Source organism: Larus michahellis, chromosome 3 (assembly GCF_964199755.1).
Source record: "Larus michahellis chromosome 3, bLarMic1.1, whole genome shotgun sequence".
In the NCBI taxonomy this organism is placed as follows: Eukaryota; Metazoa; Chordata; class Aves; order Charadriiformes; family Laridae; genus Larus; species Larus michahellis.
In genome coordinates this window covers 57,516,231-57,534,396 of record NC_133898.1, presented here as the reverse complement: position 1 = coordinate 57,534,396, position 18,166 = coordinate 57,516,231, and the positions used below count along the sequence as shown (strand labels likewise).

The 18,166-nt window shown below is 40.7% G+C and overlaps 1 protein-coding gene across 22 annotated transcripts in view; it reads left to right on the top strand.

Moving 5' to 3' along the window:
* Nucleotides 1-1,122: 1,122 nt before the first annotated feature.
* Nucleotides 1,123-18,166, top strand: part of MAP3K4 (mitogen-activated protein kinase kinase kinase 4) — a 74,341-nt gene continuing 57,297 nt past the window's right edge. For 19 of the 22 annotated variants that reach the window (XR_012586182.1, XR_012586184.1, XR_012586181.1 and 16 more), the window contains exon 1: nt 4,754-5,603. Coding sequence is in view for 16 of the 22 variants with exons in the window: in XM_074580311.1 (XP_074436412.1) it covers nt 5,542-5,603 (62 nt within the window). In the remaining 6 variants the exon portion in view is untranslated. Of the gene's footprint in view, nt 1,289-4,753; nt 5,604-5,814; nt 5,925-18,166 lie in introns of those variants that run through there. The other 3 variants (XM_074580303.1, XM_074580314.1, XM_074580304.1) reach the window with 3 other exon arrangements.

Here is an 18,166-nt window from a genome sequence, read left to right as displayed (position 1 = left end):
GATATAGAAAGAATCTCAGATGCACAACCAGATATTTTAAAAGATATAGTCTGGAACGTTTTTTTTGCTTTCTGGGCTGATGAAAATAAATAGCATCACTTTAAAACTTTTAATATAAGCAAGTGTTCAAACTTGCAAGATGCTTGAATACAGGGAGAGTTGCATGCAACGATGCACTGAATCGCAGTGTCAGGCACACACAGAAAACAGATGGATATGCTCTGGGTCTGCAAACACGGTTTCAGAGGATGGGCCCCGATTCTTCAGTGGAGCTTCTTTGAAAATGAAATTGCTATATTGAAAACAAATGCAAACAAGCACTGCAATGATCTTGGTCTTGTTTATAAATGTCCCACAGCTGAATGTGTCTATTATACAGCTGGGGAAAGAATTACAGTGTGATTTAGCAGGAGCCAAGCTAGCTTTAAGCAAGCTTACCCTGTTGTGGATAGTCGAGTTCAAGTAGCACTAAATTCAGCGCAGATTATTTTCACAGGTCCAGCATCAGTTCTTGGGGAGACGTAAGCTACTGTCTGTTGTAACAGACTGTTACAATACATGTATTGATTCAGAAACATTTTCAGTCTCTTTATATCTAAGGACAATCTGTTCTATGTCCAGTGTCTAGGTACCTTTGAATACCAGCCCAGCTTTACAGACACTAAGCCCAAAGACAAGCTTTACACAGTAAAAGCATACTGCTTTGAGCACAACTGAGGTTTACACTTCTCGTATGTGGGTCACGCCGTTTTAATAATGGCAGAGGCAGTGTTACACACAGTTGCTTTTTAGGACAGAAAGTATCAAAAAAAAAAAACCCAAACCTACTCCAGGTGATAAAACAATAATCCCAGGAATGCTTCTGACCTCATGCTACTCTTACGAACACATACTCCTTTAATAGCGATGAGTTAATGATATCAAGCCCTATGTGATCTGACATGCAGCATGTGAGATGACAGTCTTTAGTCAGAAATACTCTACCTCTGTCTAGCTAGCTGGTTCCTATTATAGCATGGATGTTAAACCACGCTGCTGAACAAGCTTTGGCAGCTATCATGAGAGCTTCTGAAGTGAATGAATCACGGTGGTAACGGATGATTGAACAGGGGTATATACACCGTGACTCCTTATTTTCTTTCAGAGGTTCACACTTCAAATCAATTGCAGCAAAACTCAAGTTATACGACATTGAAAACTGAGTTGGGTTTCTTTCAAAAAAACCGTCCCAACCTGATCTTCTGTGAAAACAACAAAACTGTAGATGGAAGAATCTGCATATTTCCAGGTAGAAATATGTCTTGGTATTTTATTTTTACTCTGGTGTAGCTAGCTGCAATATCTACATAAGAAAGAAATGGTGTCAGACTGTCTTCTAGATATTAAGTGCAGGTATTGGTCATGTTTTACTCTTCATCACATTGCAGAAGAGCATTTCTAACCTGTGACCAAGAAAAAATGAAAATTCTATCTTCAGCACATTTAACTAGATCTAGACTAACTGTTTCTAATAGGCTGCTTTCCAGTGTCTGCTGCTGAACTTTTGAACAGCTTTTAGTGGAATTGAAATAAATAATTTATGGGAAGGAAAAACTAAATCTACAAAACTGTTTTTGTTGAGAATTTCATTTTTGCATGCAGTTCAGAGTGAAGAACCATCCAATTACTATGTTTCATTAACTGGTTAATGAACAAGTTGTGCCTTATTCTGCATAACATTCATAATGTGAAATGAAAGTTTGGCTTTGTGACAGGTACTGTGAGAAAAATTTTGAAAGATATTCTCATAACATATTTAATTACCTGCATGGACCCAAACTTTCTTTTTCTTCATGAGTATTTTTTGGATATAGAAAAGCTGTAGAACTTACAAATGACAAAAGCACAGCTGCACGTACAATCCCGCCTGATACTTGTGATGAAATGAGGAGAAAGGAATAACAGAATCTATGTCCCAGCAGTAGATAGAAATGTAAAGGGTAGTTGCAGTAGAAATTAAAACTATTTGAAAGACTATTTTTGTTACTAGGATGCTATTGCCATCTCTTAAATTTTTATTGCAAGTTCTAGCACTGCTGGTGTAATAAAAGGCATGCTGTTGGAATAAAAAGCAATTCCTAAGCAGTCGCAGTATCTGCTAAAAATATAAACCCACATGGTGGGTGAGAAAAAGAACAAAATTTAAAACAGAAATAAACTGGAAAAAGCTTGTCTATTTTGACAGTTACCTGTTTTCTTTTTAAACCTAATTTAATTTTGCGGTCGTGGTTTTGCAACTTCAGGCAATAAAGTCCATTAACATTACTAATATTTTAACTCATTTTTTCTGACAGTTTAAGACATAATTTATTTTAATGTCTGTTTTAATTTTGTGCATTCTTCTGTTCCAGTAGTGGAACCAGAGCGAACAATTTCATTTCTCAATTTCCATGCACCTGTGCTCTGTTGATATGTTTAGACTCAAAAACTAGCAGTCAGGGAGTCTTTGAAGTAAAAACACATTTTTATTTCAATAAAAACACAAGAAGACAAAAATCATTAAAAGAGTTTGGTGCGTATCAATTTTTGTAAGACCTCTGCAACTTCTTTAAATTTTGTCTTTGCTAAATATTATCTCTGTACAGGCTCTGACAGTCTTATGACATCTGCTGTTTCCTGTACCGTCAGCCCCATATATTGCTGCATCTCTCCTTTCCTTCCAAGTTCTCTGTAGGCCATTCACAAACCTCCCCTCTTACAATTTTCTCCCTGATGCCAGGAGCTATGTTGCTCACTATGGCCTATTGCAGACAAAGAACTGCCATTGTATCCAACTTAGAGCCTTGCTTTGCTTGGCCAGTTATCTGTAGTGTTAGCATATTCTCCACGGTATACCACAAGAATGTGATGCAACCCAATATGGCGGGTTGCCCTAAAGGGAAAGGGGAAGAGGCATGCAGGGAAGTTTATCCTGGACCTCCTTGTTTGCGAGGCTTCAGTGAACCCCAATTTGCTTCAGGAAATCATCTTAATATTTACAGAAATTAGTGGCAGCAGGCAGTCCCCATTTCCACCTTTGCATTTCCACCTTTGTCTGCGCATCCACACCATCACATCTGTGGCAAAAGGCAGGATTAAATTCTTTTTTTCCTAGTTAATGAAAACTCTGGGCTTCTAACATACCACTACACTGATTGTTTGGATTGAAGAACCAAAGAAGCTGAAAGATTTTGCTGTGATTGCTCTGCTCTGCAAATATCTGAAGAGGTGGTGTCAGATGACGATCCATAACACGGCTGAAAAGAATGCTAAAAGCCATTGCTATGCAATTATTAGGAAAAATTATGCAAATAGTAGGAAAAAATTTAAGACTGAAAGGGTTATCAAGCATTGGAACAGGCTGCCCAGGGAAGTGGTTGAGGCACCATCCCTGGAGGTATTTAAAGGACAGGTAGACATAGTGCTTAGAGATATGGTTTAGTGATGGTTTTTATCAGAGTTAGGTTGATGGTTGGACTAGATGATCTGAAAGGTCCCTTCCAGCCTAGGCGATTCTATGATTCCATGAATTACTTCATCAATGACGTTGAGCCTTTGTTATTTGCAATCATACTTTAAAAAGTGCATACTGTGAAATAAGCAGCTTTGCTTTAGATTTAGAGAATTTATGGGTTTATGGAGAAGACAAGTAATTTACTAGGTTAGCACTTCAGAATTTCTAATGTTGACTTTTGTCATCTATAGTTTCTATGTACAGTTCATGATGACAGACTAGTAGGAATGTATTGTTTGTATCTGTCTTTAGAACTGCTTTTTGGTTTCAAGATCAAGTATTTGACCAAAAATCATTAACATGCTAAAGACTGCTTTTTTTCCATTATATGAGGTAATCTTAAGTAACAATTCTGCACTTAAATGCTGATTGTGTTGATGTTTAAATGTCATGACCATCAGGGTCATGATGATCCAGGTATTTTTCTTGACCTATAGAAAACAAGGAACTGGCTTCCTGGATAGTGTAATTCATCTGGTCCCACATTTTAATACACTAAGATGATAAATGTATAGTAGAATCACCTTCTTCATTTCAGCTTTGAAGAAAATCTCTTATTTCAAAGGGCCTGTTAAAATCAATGTGTAGAAACTTCTTTTCTTAAACTTGGACAGATACGTGGATAACTTTATATCATGAACAGTGACTTTAGAACTGAACTTCAGTTTCAGGCTAGAAACCTGTGCAAATTTCTTGTGCAGTTAATTTAATGAATGCACAAAGCAGAATCTAGCATTGATTCCAGTCCAAGTTCAGATTTCACTCTTCAGAAACAACATATACTGTTTGTACACACATTGCCGATGCCACGGTTTGCTGATCTGCTTCCAGCCCTATAAAACAAAAGATGAGGCTCTCTCTCACCAATTGTAACAATTAAATAACTCATGGCACTTTTCTGCTTTGAAGGGCGTTAACGTTGGTATTCCAGCCAAGCTATAGTTCAGGAAATTACATTTTTCCTCCCTCTATTTCCAAATGGATAACGTGGCTCCAGTTCTCTGTTCAAGGCCGATAACCATTGCTACTGGAGGCTTTAGAAAGATGGGGTTTATCCAATGAGACAAGTTGCTCCGTAAGCAGCAGAACAAATGATGCCTGCTTTTCTTTTTTTTTTTTTTTCCCTACTTTGCCTGCAAAGCTAAGAGCACCCCTGCTCATTCTTCCATCTAACGCCTCCCCAGGGGGGCCTTGAAGGCCTTTCATGCCTGTGACCTCCTCGGAGAAGGCTGTGGTGGCCCCAGCCTCAGCAGGCGCGGGCCATCAGGCGAGTGGGCTGCAGGGAGCTGGCAAGTGGGCTGCAGGGAGCTGGCACCTGCTGAGCTAACCACGTTCCTCTCAGTAATCAGCTTTTTCTTTTACTCTACTCCCGGCTGCTCAAGCCGTGCGAAAACTTGCAGTTTTTGAGACCCCCCGGCACCCGCAGCGACCGGCGGTGGGTAACGGCGACCAGCCCCGTCGCGGCTGGGGAAGGAGCCAGGCGCCGGCCGGCGGGCCGACAGCTCCCGCCGCCCTTCCACCGCCGCCCGGCGCCGGGACACAGGCGGCCCCTCCCGGCTGGAGGACGGCGGGGAAACACCCCCCCGGCCGCCGCCGCCGCCGCCTCCCGAGAGGGAACGGCCGCAGCCTCGCAGCCCCGTCCCCACCGCCTGCCTGAGGGGCAGGCCCCCCCCCCGCCAGCCTCGGCGGGGGCAGCGGGCTGGGGGAGCCCACGCCCCACTGCCGCTCGGCGCCCGGCCACAGCGCAGCGAGTGAGCGCCTCTGTCTCGGCCGGTCCCTCCTCGCCCGCCGTAGCGATGCTCCCGGCTTCGCTGCCCTGGGAGGCTGTTTTCAAGATGGCGGCCGCGCGGGCGGCTCTGCGCGGCCGGGTTCCTGCAGCTGGGTAAAGACATCCCTCCGTCCGTCCGTCCGTCTCCCCTCCTCCTCCTCCTCGCTGCACCCCCGGCGCCGCAGCGGGACAGGCCGGGCCGCGCACTGGGACCCGCCACCATGGCGGTCTCGGTGCATGCATGAGAGACGTCGCCGCGCTGGTCTCTGCCGCCGCCATGGAGGAGCCGCCACTGCCGGGGAGGTCAGTACCCGGCGCTGCCAAATAGGGAGCTACGTGCAGAGAGCGGTGCGGGCCGCCCGCTGCCAGATCGTGAGGCGGGCCGGGGGTGTGAGTGCCCGCCGCCCCTCCGGCACGGCTCTGGCGCTGCACGCCCGCCCGCCGCCAGCCGGGCACGGCCTCCGGAGCCCTGCCTTGCCCGGGGTGCGATTTTAACCTTCCCACCCCCTTCTCCCCTCCCCGTCCCTTTGGGATGCAAAAGCTCCGGCTGCTGCTTCTTCGGCGCTGCTGGAAAGGGCCCACCGAGTGGGAAGGTGCTGCGATAAGGAATCTCTAGTGGCTGCGGTGGGTAAGGCGGTGTTTTGTGGGCACTTTGCAATTAAAAACAAATCGTTTCCTTCCTCCCCCCTCTGAGTTGAGCAGCGGGTGCTGCTGGGGCCCTGGCAAGGCCAGCTCTCGGGCACCGCTTTTACCGGCGGCGGAGCAGCGTGCGGAGGGGAGGGGGGGCCGCGGGGGGAGCCCCCCGGCATGCGGGCAGGGTGTCACCCCCGCGCCTGGGCTTTGGCGAACTGCAGCGATAAAAACCCCGCCGCCTGCTAGAAGGGTGTCTGGTGTTCCCGGCAGCCGTGCTTAAACCCAAGTAGTTTGGTTCTCTCTGGCGCAGCGATAAAACAAGCAGGATCTTGGAGTACCGCTCCTGGCAATGTTGCAATCGATATTTGTCAGAAGATGCAATTTTTTTCTAAAAAAAAAAAAAGGTTTTCCACAAAGAGGGCTAGCATTGTGATGCCTCGAGCTTTTTGCAACTGCTGTTACCTCCTGAATGTGCTGACCTGCAGATTGGCTTTTTGCAAGTCTCCATCTGTGCCCTGCTGAGAGATGGGGATGCAAATTGCTTCATGGTTTAGTGTTTCCAACTGGCTGTATAAGTGTTGCATAAGTCCAAGTTATTAATTCCCTGGCAATTATTTCTCCTTTTAAAATAACATCCTGTTGATGCACTTCACTTCTCACTAGGAGGCATTCAGGAAACGTTTTTTAAAACGCTTGTGTGATCAATTAGTACCGTAAGGCAATAGTCAGACATGTTGTATTCCAGGTGTGCTGTACAAAAAAGCTTCATGCTGTCACATTCCTGAGATCATTCTTGGATATTGCAAGGTACCATTTCGTATTGATACAATAAAAGGGAAGCGGTGATGCACTCCAGTTTGGATCGAGGCTATGGAGTTGAACAATGTCTGGTTTGAGTTTTCATTAATGCAGTTTAATGATTTGTTTTTCTTATGTCATGAGAATGTCAAAACCAGAAGGTATGTAACAGTTAATTAGATTTAACAGAAATGTTATGAAATACAAATGCCAGTAGGGCAACTGAATTCATAAGCTTCCAAGTTTCTTTTTACAGGATCTTCAAAGAGTAATAGTGCAGGTTAAGCAGAAAATGATTTAAAATGAAGTTTGTACAACAGCGTGACCCTAGACCTGGGCTGTCTTCATGTAGAAGAGTAATCTGCAGTGCCTGAATGGAAAACACCCAGGCATTTCCTGTCTAGGGCCATTTCTGACCTCTGCTGGATTCTGCTTATTAAAAGACAGTTTATATGAGTCGGATGTGGGTGTGGATAGTGTGGTGGCAACTTTACCTAGCAAATGAAAATTGAATTAGTTATTTCAGAGTGAGCTGGTGGGTGGGAAGGAGATGTCTCAAAATAATTAGGTAGCCTTAATTTGTGTAGGGTAATGCATATACTCCACCGTGATTCACTTCTGTGTGTACTTTGTGTATCAACTTCCCATCTGCTTTAGAACAGAACTGCATCTCTGACTTTACATAGTACTTGCTTTTTCTTAAAAGAAATACAAGAGTAAAGTATCTGAAGCTTTTTCAACATGATTAAATTTGATTTAAATTTTGGAGTTATTAGGTGTTGAGTCTTGAGGCTGTGAGGTCAGAATCTTGTTGAAATCAGTGGGACTGTGTGCTGGCTTGAAAATTTGAAATCCTTTTGGTGGCAGGTAGCTTTTAATCCCATTTGTAGAGTGTGAATGTGTTCTTATGATAAAGAGTTCTTCTGTCTAGCACTGAAGTGCATTGGTGTAGTGCATTCTTTTTAAGTTAAATGTAATTCTGTTGGAGAAGTCCTCAGTCGTTGTCATTAACAATATACCTACATTTAGTTAAAAAAGGAATTTTACTGATTTATTGTTGTGAGACTGCCGTGTGTTGGAAATCCGTTTGTGTAAAAATTCTGTGCCTTGTCATAATGTAAATGAAATGGTACATTTTGTAAATCTAAGGCAAGCTTACAGTATATTCATGGCATTTTTGTTTTGTACAGTCCTTAGCCCAAATTGATTGAGAATCCCTCTCCAAAAGCAAACTGTTTTTCCCAGGTCTTCCTTTCTTTCTTGAAGCACCCTGTGGGGTGGGGAGAGAGGGGAGGCAGCTCTGAACTGAAAAAGACTTAGTGGACCTATGAGCAGATGCTGATTTTGAGATAGGGTTGTACTTGGACATTGGACAGCCTGCTGTGGTTATGGATAAATGAAAAGATACTACTAAACTGTTTGGGAAGAATTCATGTTTAAGTATGAATCCTTGTTACAAAGCAAACAGAAAGTTTTCAAGGTAAGGTGTTTCCAGTTTGATAATTCAGAATGTGAATTTAAAAAGGTACATGTTTGGTTCTTCTTGATTATGGCCTGTAGGCTTTACATTTTCTGAGCCCAATTTTAGGCTTTCCCAAGAATTTTCTGGCACAAATCCACTGTAGAGAAAAATGAGGCCTTAAGCATTTCCTTTGTTGGGATGCCAATTTTGGTGGCACTGCAAAAGCATGAAGAGCCGTAGGGCTACTCTAACTTGTGCCTTGATCACTTGTAGCCCTCTTTTCTCCTGGTGTGCATCCAGGGCAAGGGCTGAAGGAAGGAGCAAGGCTGTGAATAAAGCGGGACAGAATTGTGATTAAGGTGGAGGCTTCCTTTGCACTGGAGAATTTTTCAGTGGTTGGTCTATCAGATTTGTTGGCTCTATGATGACAATGAATTGGGCTGTCAGTCTGCAGCATCTGTTGTTTGGGGGAAGCCTGAGGTCATGTCATGAATTGCGCTCAACCTGTTTTTCTATTTGCCAAACTGTCTGTATGACTGATAGTGTATCAGCAGTGAAAGAGTTTAAAATTATTTTATTAACTTAGGATCATAGCTTCAGTGGGAAAAATGATTTAAGTTTTGAGTTTTACTATCCTTTATTGTTGTTATATTTTCCCCATGCATTTAAATGAGGTAAGATGTAATCTCTATTCTTCATGTATTGCATTTTCTTGTTTACATGTGCAAGGTTGGGATGAATGACTGATTGCTCCACCTACGCGCAAACACACACGAAGTGCTAGTTGAGATGTCTTTGGCATTTGTAGCAGCAAGGATTAGTCTGCGTTGTGTGGCTGCTTGAGTTGTTTTTATGTCTGTTAATTAGTGCTGTCTGTGTCAAGGTTGGTTTTACTATTATGTAAGCTAGTGATATTGGCCCTTGTGGAATGCAAACTGTGCTGTGATGAAAAACAGATCTACTGAATTTAAAGGAAAGGATAAGGGATATGCAGTAACTTTTATTTTAGGAAGCGAATTGGGAATTTTAGAGGCTTGTAAAGATTTGGCTTCCATGACAACCACATTTCTTAAATGACATACAAACCATTCTTTTAAACTGCATTTAAAATAGATTTAGAAAACAATTTTTTTTTTTTTCTTTACTACCCACTGCTAGTCAAGTAGTATGTTGACCCCTGTCAGCACAGGAAGATAGGGGTATCTCAGCTCATATTTCTTCAGCTGTGTGGTTGGATTTGCTGTTGTATATGCCATTTATGTTTGCAGGGCTATTACATTCCTTAAGTTTTCTTCTGCTCTCAAGTGTTAACTGCATTGATGCTATGTTTAGCCTGTAATCTATTAACTAATTTTTTAATTTTTAAAAGTAATTTAAAAGCTTATTTGTTTAAAGAGTTGCTAATTGTCCCATGCTCATCTTTGGCCAACTGCAAACATAAAGCCAAACTGGAATGTTTGCTCTTAACACCTGAGTTTTAGCGCTACTGAGTTGCCAAATGTTCACTCATGTCCAGTCCAAGAATGCTCTATGTAAAATCACATCAGCTCGACCTGAATCTTGATCAGGTTTATTCTGAATCCAGGCAAAATGGCATATAACTGTATTGCCCTGATGAGTGTCTCCTGCTGTCGTGGGGTAGGAGGAGGACTTTTATTCTGTTCTTTCTGTGTCCTGCCAACATTTAATGGTATTGACTGTCGTGTTGCTTTCTAGTGTGGTATACATGTATGATTTATTCTGCCTTTGGCTTATGTGCACTGCTGGTTTACTTGCTCATGGCTTCTCTGAGAGCAGTACTTGTTAAGGTTTTTACCATTTTAGCTATGAAACATCTGTCTGGTAAGTGATGTCCACTGAGCATTTGGGGTGCTCCAAATAGTGCAGAGTACTGCAGGTCCATTGCATTGCCCGATTTTTCCAAAGATTGTGGACTAGTGGTCCAGCACCTAGTGTTTAGGCACCAGCTTTCACTAAAAACATATTTAAATCTTAATGCTTCATCTTGAGGTTTCTTGTAGACTTTGAATTCATCTAAAAGATGAACTGAAACTTTGGGATCAAAACTCGTTGGTGGCTTTTTCTTATCTAGGAATGGGACTTTCTGCCAGAAGAGTAAAGTTTGTGCACAGGAGAGCAGGGGAAGAATAGCTGTTACAGATCGTGCTATCTTTTATCCTAGGTCTGTGTCTTTCCCAATTTGTCACTGTTATATATGATATATTTATAGTTGAGCCTAGCAGCTTGATGCTTCCTGTCATAGTATCTCTTTTCCCAGTAGTATGTAACTTTTCCTGGTGTGGCTTAAATGTTCCTGAAAACCATCCAGATCTGTTAGTATAGATTTTTCATAAGTAGTTCTTAATTAAATGTACCTTATTTTTTGGGTGTGTAACTTGAGTAGCTTGAGACCTGGAGATCTAATTTGTGTAGGTGCCAAGAACTTATGGCATAGTTTTAATCAAATAATATATTTGTGAATGGTGGGGAAAAGCTCAAAACTGAATGTACATACATATTCTGTAAATGCTGTTATGTCATAATCCAAATTTGCATGAAAACTTATAATAATCAAAGATGGGAAAATTAGTTAACCTTTCTCTGTTTCCAAATTTACTAGTAAAAAAGAACAGGAAGTTCTGATTATTATTTTTTCTGAAATGAGAACATGAAGAACAGCCAATACTGTTATAAGAGCTGTATTTTATTTATTTTTTGTACTTATTTCTAGCTAGTGTAACTTGCAGAAGAAAAATTACTTTCTTAGATCATTTAGATAGGTCTCAATAGCTCTTATTTCTGCTTGCAATAAAAAGATATGAATACTAATATGCATTTTGCTTAATTTATTTTTAACTCATTGTTTGACAGTTTCTGTCTTTTTGAAGTTTACCACATTTTTGTAGTCAGTCAATAGGTGCTTCAACACTTCTCTGCTCTTTCAGTAGCCTTTGTTACATTTTTCTGTAACTCTGTGTCTTTCTGACAGAAATACAGTAATCAAGCACTTAGAAGCTTCTGCAGGAGAATTTTGGGAAAAGTGTCAAAGTGTTGTAATTTGCAAGACTGACTGGTAGTTTCCAGATCTTGAGAAGCAGAGGATTTTATTTGAATTTCTCTCTTAAAATCAACATTGCTAGTCAGTACAGTAGTGCTCTAAGCAACTGTGTAATGGGGGGAACCGGCTACAGTCTGACATGTGCTTGAGGTCTACTGTAGAAATGAAGTGTTCACACTTGCTGGGTCCTTCTGTTCTAATTAAACAGCTTAATTGAGAGTTACCAAGGAGGAGAAGATGTCATTGGGAAGCAATTAAAGATTAACTGTTTAGCTCTAAGCTTTACATTAGTCTTTTCCCCAATGATGACTCTTTTTTCTTGTAGATTTCTGCAGAAATAGTGGTGGTTGTGTCACAGTGAAGTCTTGCTACAAACAACTGTTACGTTGCAGCAGAAATACTTGCTTTTGTACTTCTCTCGGGCCTCAGCTGATCTGGGATTTATTGTACTTGGTGCTTAACTGTTAGCAGGGCTGTTGTAGCGTAAATCCATACTTTGCAAGCAGGTTGCAAGATGTATGTCCGGGGCTTCATGGCAGCATTGGGTGTTTGCATTTGTGCAGCCATGCTACATGTTAGTCTTCAAAGATAAACAAGGTGTAAATAGTGAGCAAAGCATGGCTATTACAGGGCTATTATTACATTCTGACTATTTACTAATGAAGTTTTAGTGTTTCTATAATTATTTCTATGTTGATGAGCCCTTGTTCATAGATTAATTTATAAATAAGCTACTGGAATTATGTAATTCCATCAGTTCTTGGTAGTGATTCAGGTATTACCTTAAGCATCTTCCTGCCCATGTATTTTGCTTTTGTCATTGCTGCAAATAAAAAAATGCATTAGTTTTGCCACTGACCCAGATTAGAAATTACTGTTCTCATCTCCTAACATCACTCTCTTTCCCCCCTCAACTAGGAGTATCTGCCGTATGAAACTTGGTAGCATAACATTAGGAATATTTGGTTGCTTAACCAAAACTAAAGTGGTTGAAGTCGGAAAAATCCTGCTAACAAAGACATTCCAACGAAGCTGTATTGTTTCAGCAGCACCAGTGAAGAGGCGGGGTTGGTACTTTCAGTCATACCTGTGCATCTTGGAGGCTGGTGACTTCTGTCAAAGTGTCAGTGGGAAGCAGAAAGGACAGTCATCTGAGAAATTGCTTCAGCTGCAGCCAGAAGTGAGCGTGACTGAGGGCACAATTTCACATTACTCTCAATGTGTTGGAACAGCAGGTTGCGTTCTTCCCCCTGGTCTCTCAAGAGGAGGCTGAGCTCCTTCACTGTATTATTTCTGGATCCAGCAGTCACACGTCCATAGAGTTTTCATTTTCAAAGGCTGGCCCCATCCTCCTGACACCCATCCTTTAAGTATTTATAAGAATTGATAAGGTCCTCCCTCAGTCTTCTTTTTTCCAGACTAAGAAGACCCAAGTCCCTCAGCCCTTTTTCATAAGAGAGATGTTGTAGTCCCCTAATCATCTTCGTAGCCCTAATGAAAACTTAGATTCTGTAAAATTTACGTCTGCAGACTTACTTCCTGAAAGATGCAAATGCTTTTTTTTCAGGTAGCGTCAGCAGTAAATGGTAAAATACTATCTCTGTTATAAGTAAATTCTCATGCCTGCCCCCCGACTCCCCCACCCAAGTGCCACCTTTTTTCCCCAGCATGCTAGTTGTTCATTCCTAGATTATAGAGACAACTGATGACATACCTTGCCTTCCCCTGATTCCTGTGGGAGGAATAATGTAGCTAGGTACAGCTGAACTTGAATATTTTTTAAACCTGAAGTTGTTAAGCTGGTACTATTTCTTCTTTAAAAAGTTACTTTGAAATACTTAGTGAATACAGAAAACCCCTAGATTTCTGCCGTAGGATGTTGTTTTAAGATGACAACATGATAAAATGTTTTTTCCTTTCCTCAGATCTCTTCCAGACATTATCTTTAGCATCTCTGTCTCTTTCAAACTTCCTTGTAATTTTAAGAAAAGTTTCAAGTTTGTTTTTCTTCTTCCTATTCATTTTAACCTTGACATTGCTGTGCCTTATCTAATACCTGCTTTTATGGTTAGAGAAATCAATGAAAGGTTGACTGTGACCCTCATAAATATTTATGTCTTAGTTTTCAGAAGAGATGGGAAATGGATGCATTTAACTAGATAGGATTAGCCACCTCCTGTAGAAAGGAAGAATAGTGCAAATGTAGGGTGATCACAGGGATACACAAATAGAGTTAGAGAAGCGTGCTTGAAAAACAGGTCTGGAGAAATGAAAGGAGTTAGCAATCTTGCTTTTTACTTACCAACTGAAGGAAGAGTTGCAAGGGCAGCAAGTGCTTTAGAGAACAATGTTTTTATTTTGTGCTTTCTCCCTGCCTGTTTTTCTATAGCCTTCATGCCAGAAGAGATGATGCTCTGAAGTGCCCCTTTTCCACTATGAGATTGCTGTTAGGTGTTTCTCTGCCAGGCTTTATTGTCAAGTTGTCCAGATGTCTCATTTCTAGAGTAAAGATCGTTGTGGGCTGGAAACTTGGAACATCAAAGCTCTTGTTACTGCTCTCCCCTCCAGCTGAAAGTTGCTTTCAGTGTTTTTTGTTCTACTGGTGAGATGTGGTATGGGTCTGTGTGGTCTTGTTCTCTCTAAAATTCAGGAAGGCAGCAGGTAACAGATACTTCTTCTAGTTACTTACCCAAAAACATGGGCATTCATTTGCCAAGCAGTGATATTTTACAGAAGTAATAAAGTTTGTTTTGTTTTGTTTTTTTCCCCCTCAGGAGGATGCTGATCTGGGCCTTAATAGAGGCATGGTGCTTTTTGCAAGTTTAATTGCATTCACCCTTCATAATTTGAAGACTTTTTTGTTCTTACATAATTTTTACACTAAAAGAACTTTAAGAAGGACTGTATCCACAGTTTATCTTCGTGGTAGTGATTCTTGTTCAAAAAAACCCCCAAAACTTAGTGCTTTCTTATTGCTTAGACAAATTATATTAAGGATAACAAATTAAAAAGCCAGGTGTGTCCTTAGTTTCAAGTTGAATTTAATTATACTGTTAAAAATAAGTATATATATGTATATATCTCAAGTATATTACCAGCTTTGTAACAGTAAGTCTTATTAGTATGTTGGTAGCAATCAGAATTTATTGGTGACTGAGGTTTAATGTTGACTGCTCAAAAATGCTGAGCTCTGGCATATGAGATTCAAATGTGAATACGAGGTCAAGTATCTTCATTACTGTATGTCAGTATTAGGTTTTAATGTGAGCAATTATTTTTTTTTATTGTCTTTGGATGTATAGTCACAATAGGAATAAGTGACATGTGCACCATTTAAATGTCCATGCTAGTCACTGAATTTTCGTGTCTTGCTAACCAGGTTATTTTCCCCCTCCCGTAAGCACTGTGCAAGATTTATACAGGATGTATTTAGCAAAAAACCCCGGTTTTATTTTTACAAACTGTGAGCAAATTCCTGCTGCTCAGTAATGAAAAACAAAATAATAAAAAGATACCGAAGATTTTTTTCTTGCTTTTTACTGCAGGATTCCTTGGAATTGCACTCATAGTCCCTCCTTCAAGGTTTTTTGGGTTACCGTTTTCTTTTGCTGCTCTTACAACAGTTTGTAATAACTGCTTCGAATGCAATAGCTGCAAGCACTTAATTTTAGTATTCACAAATGTAGCAGATCTTTAAGAGAAGACCGTATGCAAAATTGGATTTATAGTCCTTTCTGTTCAGGAACTTTTCAGAACCAAGTCTGTTTGCTTAAGCTTATAGCTTCTCTGAGAATAGGGAATTGTTAAAAGGTGATTAAAAAATAGGACTGTGTGATGTTTTCATTATGTTGGAATGTAGCACTAGGAGTTTACACCAGATAACAGTCCTGTACTTTAGCAGAACTTCTGTTCATTTAATCTTAACTTGCTTTCCTGATTAGGTTGTCTAATCCTCAGTCTTAGTTTCCCAAAGGGCTTCAAGTTGATTAATGGAGTTGGTCCAGGAGCACTGCCCCGTTCTCTTGTGTTGTGCAGATAAAACGAAACCCAGTACTGCCCCACAGAAGTTAGGGCTGCTGATTCCAGAGCTGTGTTGTGTGTGGTGTTTAGCAGCTCTAACTGGACACCATTTTGTTTTTCAGTTCTGACAGATGCAGAGATGGTTACCCAAAATTGTCAGTGTAAGTTAGTGAGAGCATACTAATGAAGCTTTGTCTTCCTGCATACTTTAATTATCAAGCTGAATCCCTGTTAAAGAACATATGTTTGAAAAATAGGCACTTTGTCTCTAAAACAATGGCAAGTGAGTGTCAAGAACCAAATACTAGGTAATTCGGTGGTGGACCTTGTACAGATCTTGCCGTTCTTTGTGTGGAAATGGCAGGGTGCCATAGGAAGTGTTGAGAAAGAGCCCTACTGATGTGTCAGTGGTGTCGTGTCTTTGAAACTGCAGGAAGCTGTTGACGGCAGCAGCCTGTGGAGTGGGAAGCTTCCTAACTGTACTGGTGGGAGATTATCAAGGCTGCTGCGTTGTAATTGCCTAACTCACATTTATTGCTATGTGCTATATGCTATGTGTAGTCCAATCAGTTGACCTCTCCTGCTCTGATTCCCAGCAAGCTTTTAAGCTGTGTGTGGGATGATAACCACTTGCCAAACCTGAGTTAATTATGTAAGTGCGTAATACATTTGAACTCTTGCTTATGAGGATCAAGGGTAGCTGATATAAAGGAAAGATTAGAAAAATGTTTCCCCTGTAGAGCTGTCACAGTTTTTAGTATGACCTGTTATTATTGGTTGTTTCAAACTTTGAAAATTTGAATAATGCTTCAGTAAAGTGCAAAAAGTTTATACTGGTTAAAAATCATATTCTTAAGTGTGAGTTTAGCCTACTTAATTTTAATATGTCCCCATATGATCTTTCGTGATCTTTTAATGTGTTAGTTTATTTTTAATGATAAATGAGTGTGTTTCTCCAAAGGATTATGGCCTTTATCAACAACAGTAGTTACTAGACCTTTTGCTCCCTGTCCTGCTGCTTCAAATTTCATACCGCAGTTTTCCCCCTCTCCTGTTTTTGTTTTCAGGTCTCTGAAAATCTAGATGATGTATCTCAGTTTTCATGACTGAGCTGGAACTGTAAATACATTGCCAATACTTTGTTAAAAAAAATAAACAAAAAATCTCATTGTCATCTACACATGCAAATTGAAGAAATTCTGTATCCTGTTTCTTCACATTCTGGTTGAAGTGCACACTGGTGTAACATACAGTAGTTACTTGTTGGAAACATTCTTGGTTATTTATTTTTTGTTGCATTTCAGAGCTGTGAAGGCGTTTTGTTTGGTTTTTTTACCTTACTGCCTTTGCAACTTTCCCAATATTCCTGGCTATAGTCTCTTCTATATTCCTAAGGTAAAATTGATGAGAAGCTTTTTGGTCATTAAAATTGAATCTGGGACCAGCCTGTAAATAGACTGATGTGAAAACTATGCACTTCACGTTTTCCTTTTAAGCATTGGTTTTAAACTGTCCTTGGCAAATAGTGACTTCAGTTGTCACGTTTCTAGCTTTCACTTTTTGCGTGTATGCCTAATTAAGATTAGGATGGTTTTCACTGGCTGTGGGGGAGAAAACCTGCAGTTCTTGGTAGCAAACAAGAAATTAGCTTTGACTAGCGTTTCCCAACTCTGGTTGCAACAGTATCTAGGAACCAACAATTCTATGTAATAACCAGTGCTATAATCTGATTTAGGTTTGCCAGCAGTGCACTTTATAGGTTTGCAGATTTAATTAGTCTTTGGTTATGTCGTGGTTGAGATACACTATTTGCACACAAACCCTGAACTGAGCGTGCTGAATCTTTAAACTTGAATTGCAGCCTGTGCCTTCCTCCCTCTAAGCAGACCAGCCGGCTCCATTTATATCATCTCGTCAGCTGCTAACAAGAGTGGTTCTGTAGAGCATGATTGCTGTTTTGTGATGTGACATCTAGTGCTGCATATTTTGTGATAAATCTGCTATGGTTTTTAACAAATTAAAGAACAGCTTGCTAAATTAGCCAGGAAAAAAAATATCTGAATATTAAGTAAGTCATACTAGATCCCACTGTATAGGTCTTTATGTTATTCAGATGTGAGATTGGTGAGTGTTTTGAATACTTTTGGACTTCATGTCCTCTCATTGGGTGTAGCAAGAAACAAACAAGGTAGTGACTGTTGGGGGAAGAACCAGCTTATGGTCTTTAAAGATCAGTCAGCCTGGTGAAGAGGTTTAATCGTTATATTCTTAGAAGAGGTTACTGACTTAAAAACAAAAGGAAAGCAGTGTTTTCACTGGTCTTTTATAACGAGGTAACTTGTCCTAGTTCAAAACTGCCTTGGAACTGAGACTTAATGCGAGTGCCGCAGGATGCTCTCTGCCAGGCCCTGCAAGAGCATCAGCACCCCACCCTGTGCCTTGCCAGGCCAGTGAGATCACTGAAAAAATAAATAGTTCCATAAGCACTGGAACTAATGACTTCTTGTTTCATGTGGTTTAGTCTCTTGTGGTTGATTTGTCTTTGGCAAAATCAGAAGGGTGTGCTCTGCCCAGAGGTTTTTTCTGCAGTAGGGTTGTTTGCAGTGGTTCTCAGGAATAAAATTTTTCTGGTGTGCAAAAACGTGTAAGCTTGTGTTCCACTTCTGCAGTTCAGCATTTACAAGATCCTTTTCTATTGTTTATCCACCGGTTTTCACATGATCTGTAGGAACAAATTAAGACTTTTTTGTTGTATTTGGCCAATAGTGGTTAATTAAATCAGATTGTTAGAAGACACACAAACAGCATGATTTCCCAAGGCAAGCAAACTAGGCTAAAAGTATTGGTGATTCTGTGTGCTTGTCATTATGGCCAAATTCACTGTAGGGCTCTCCT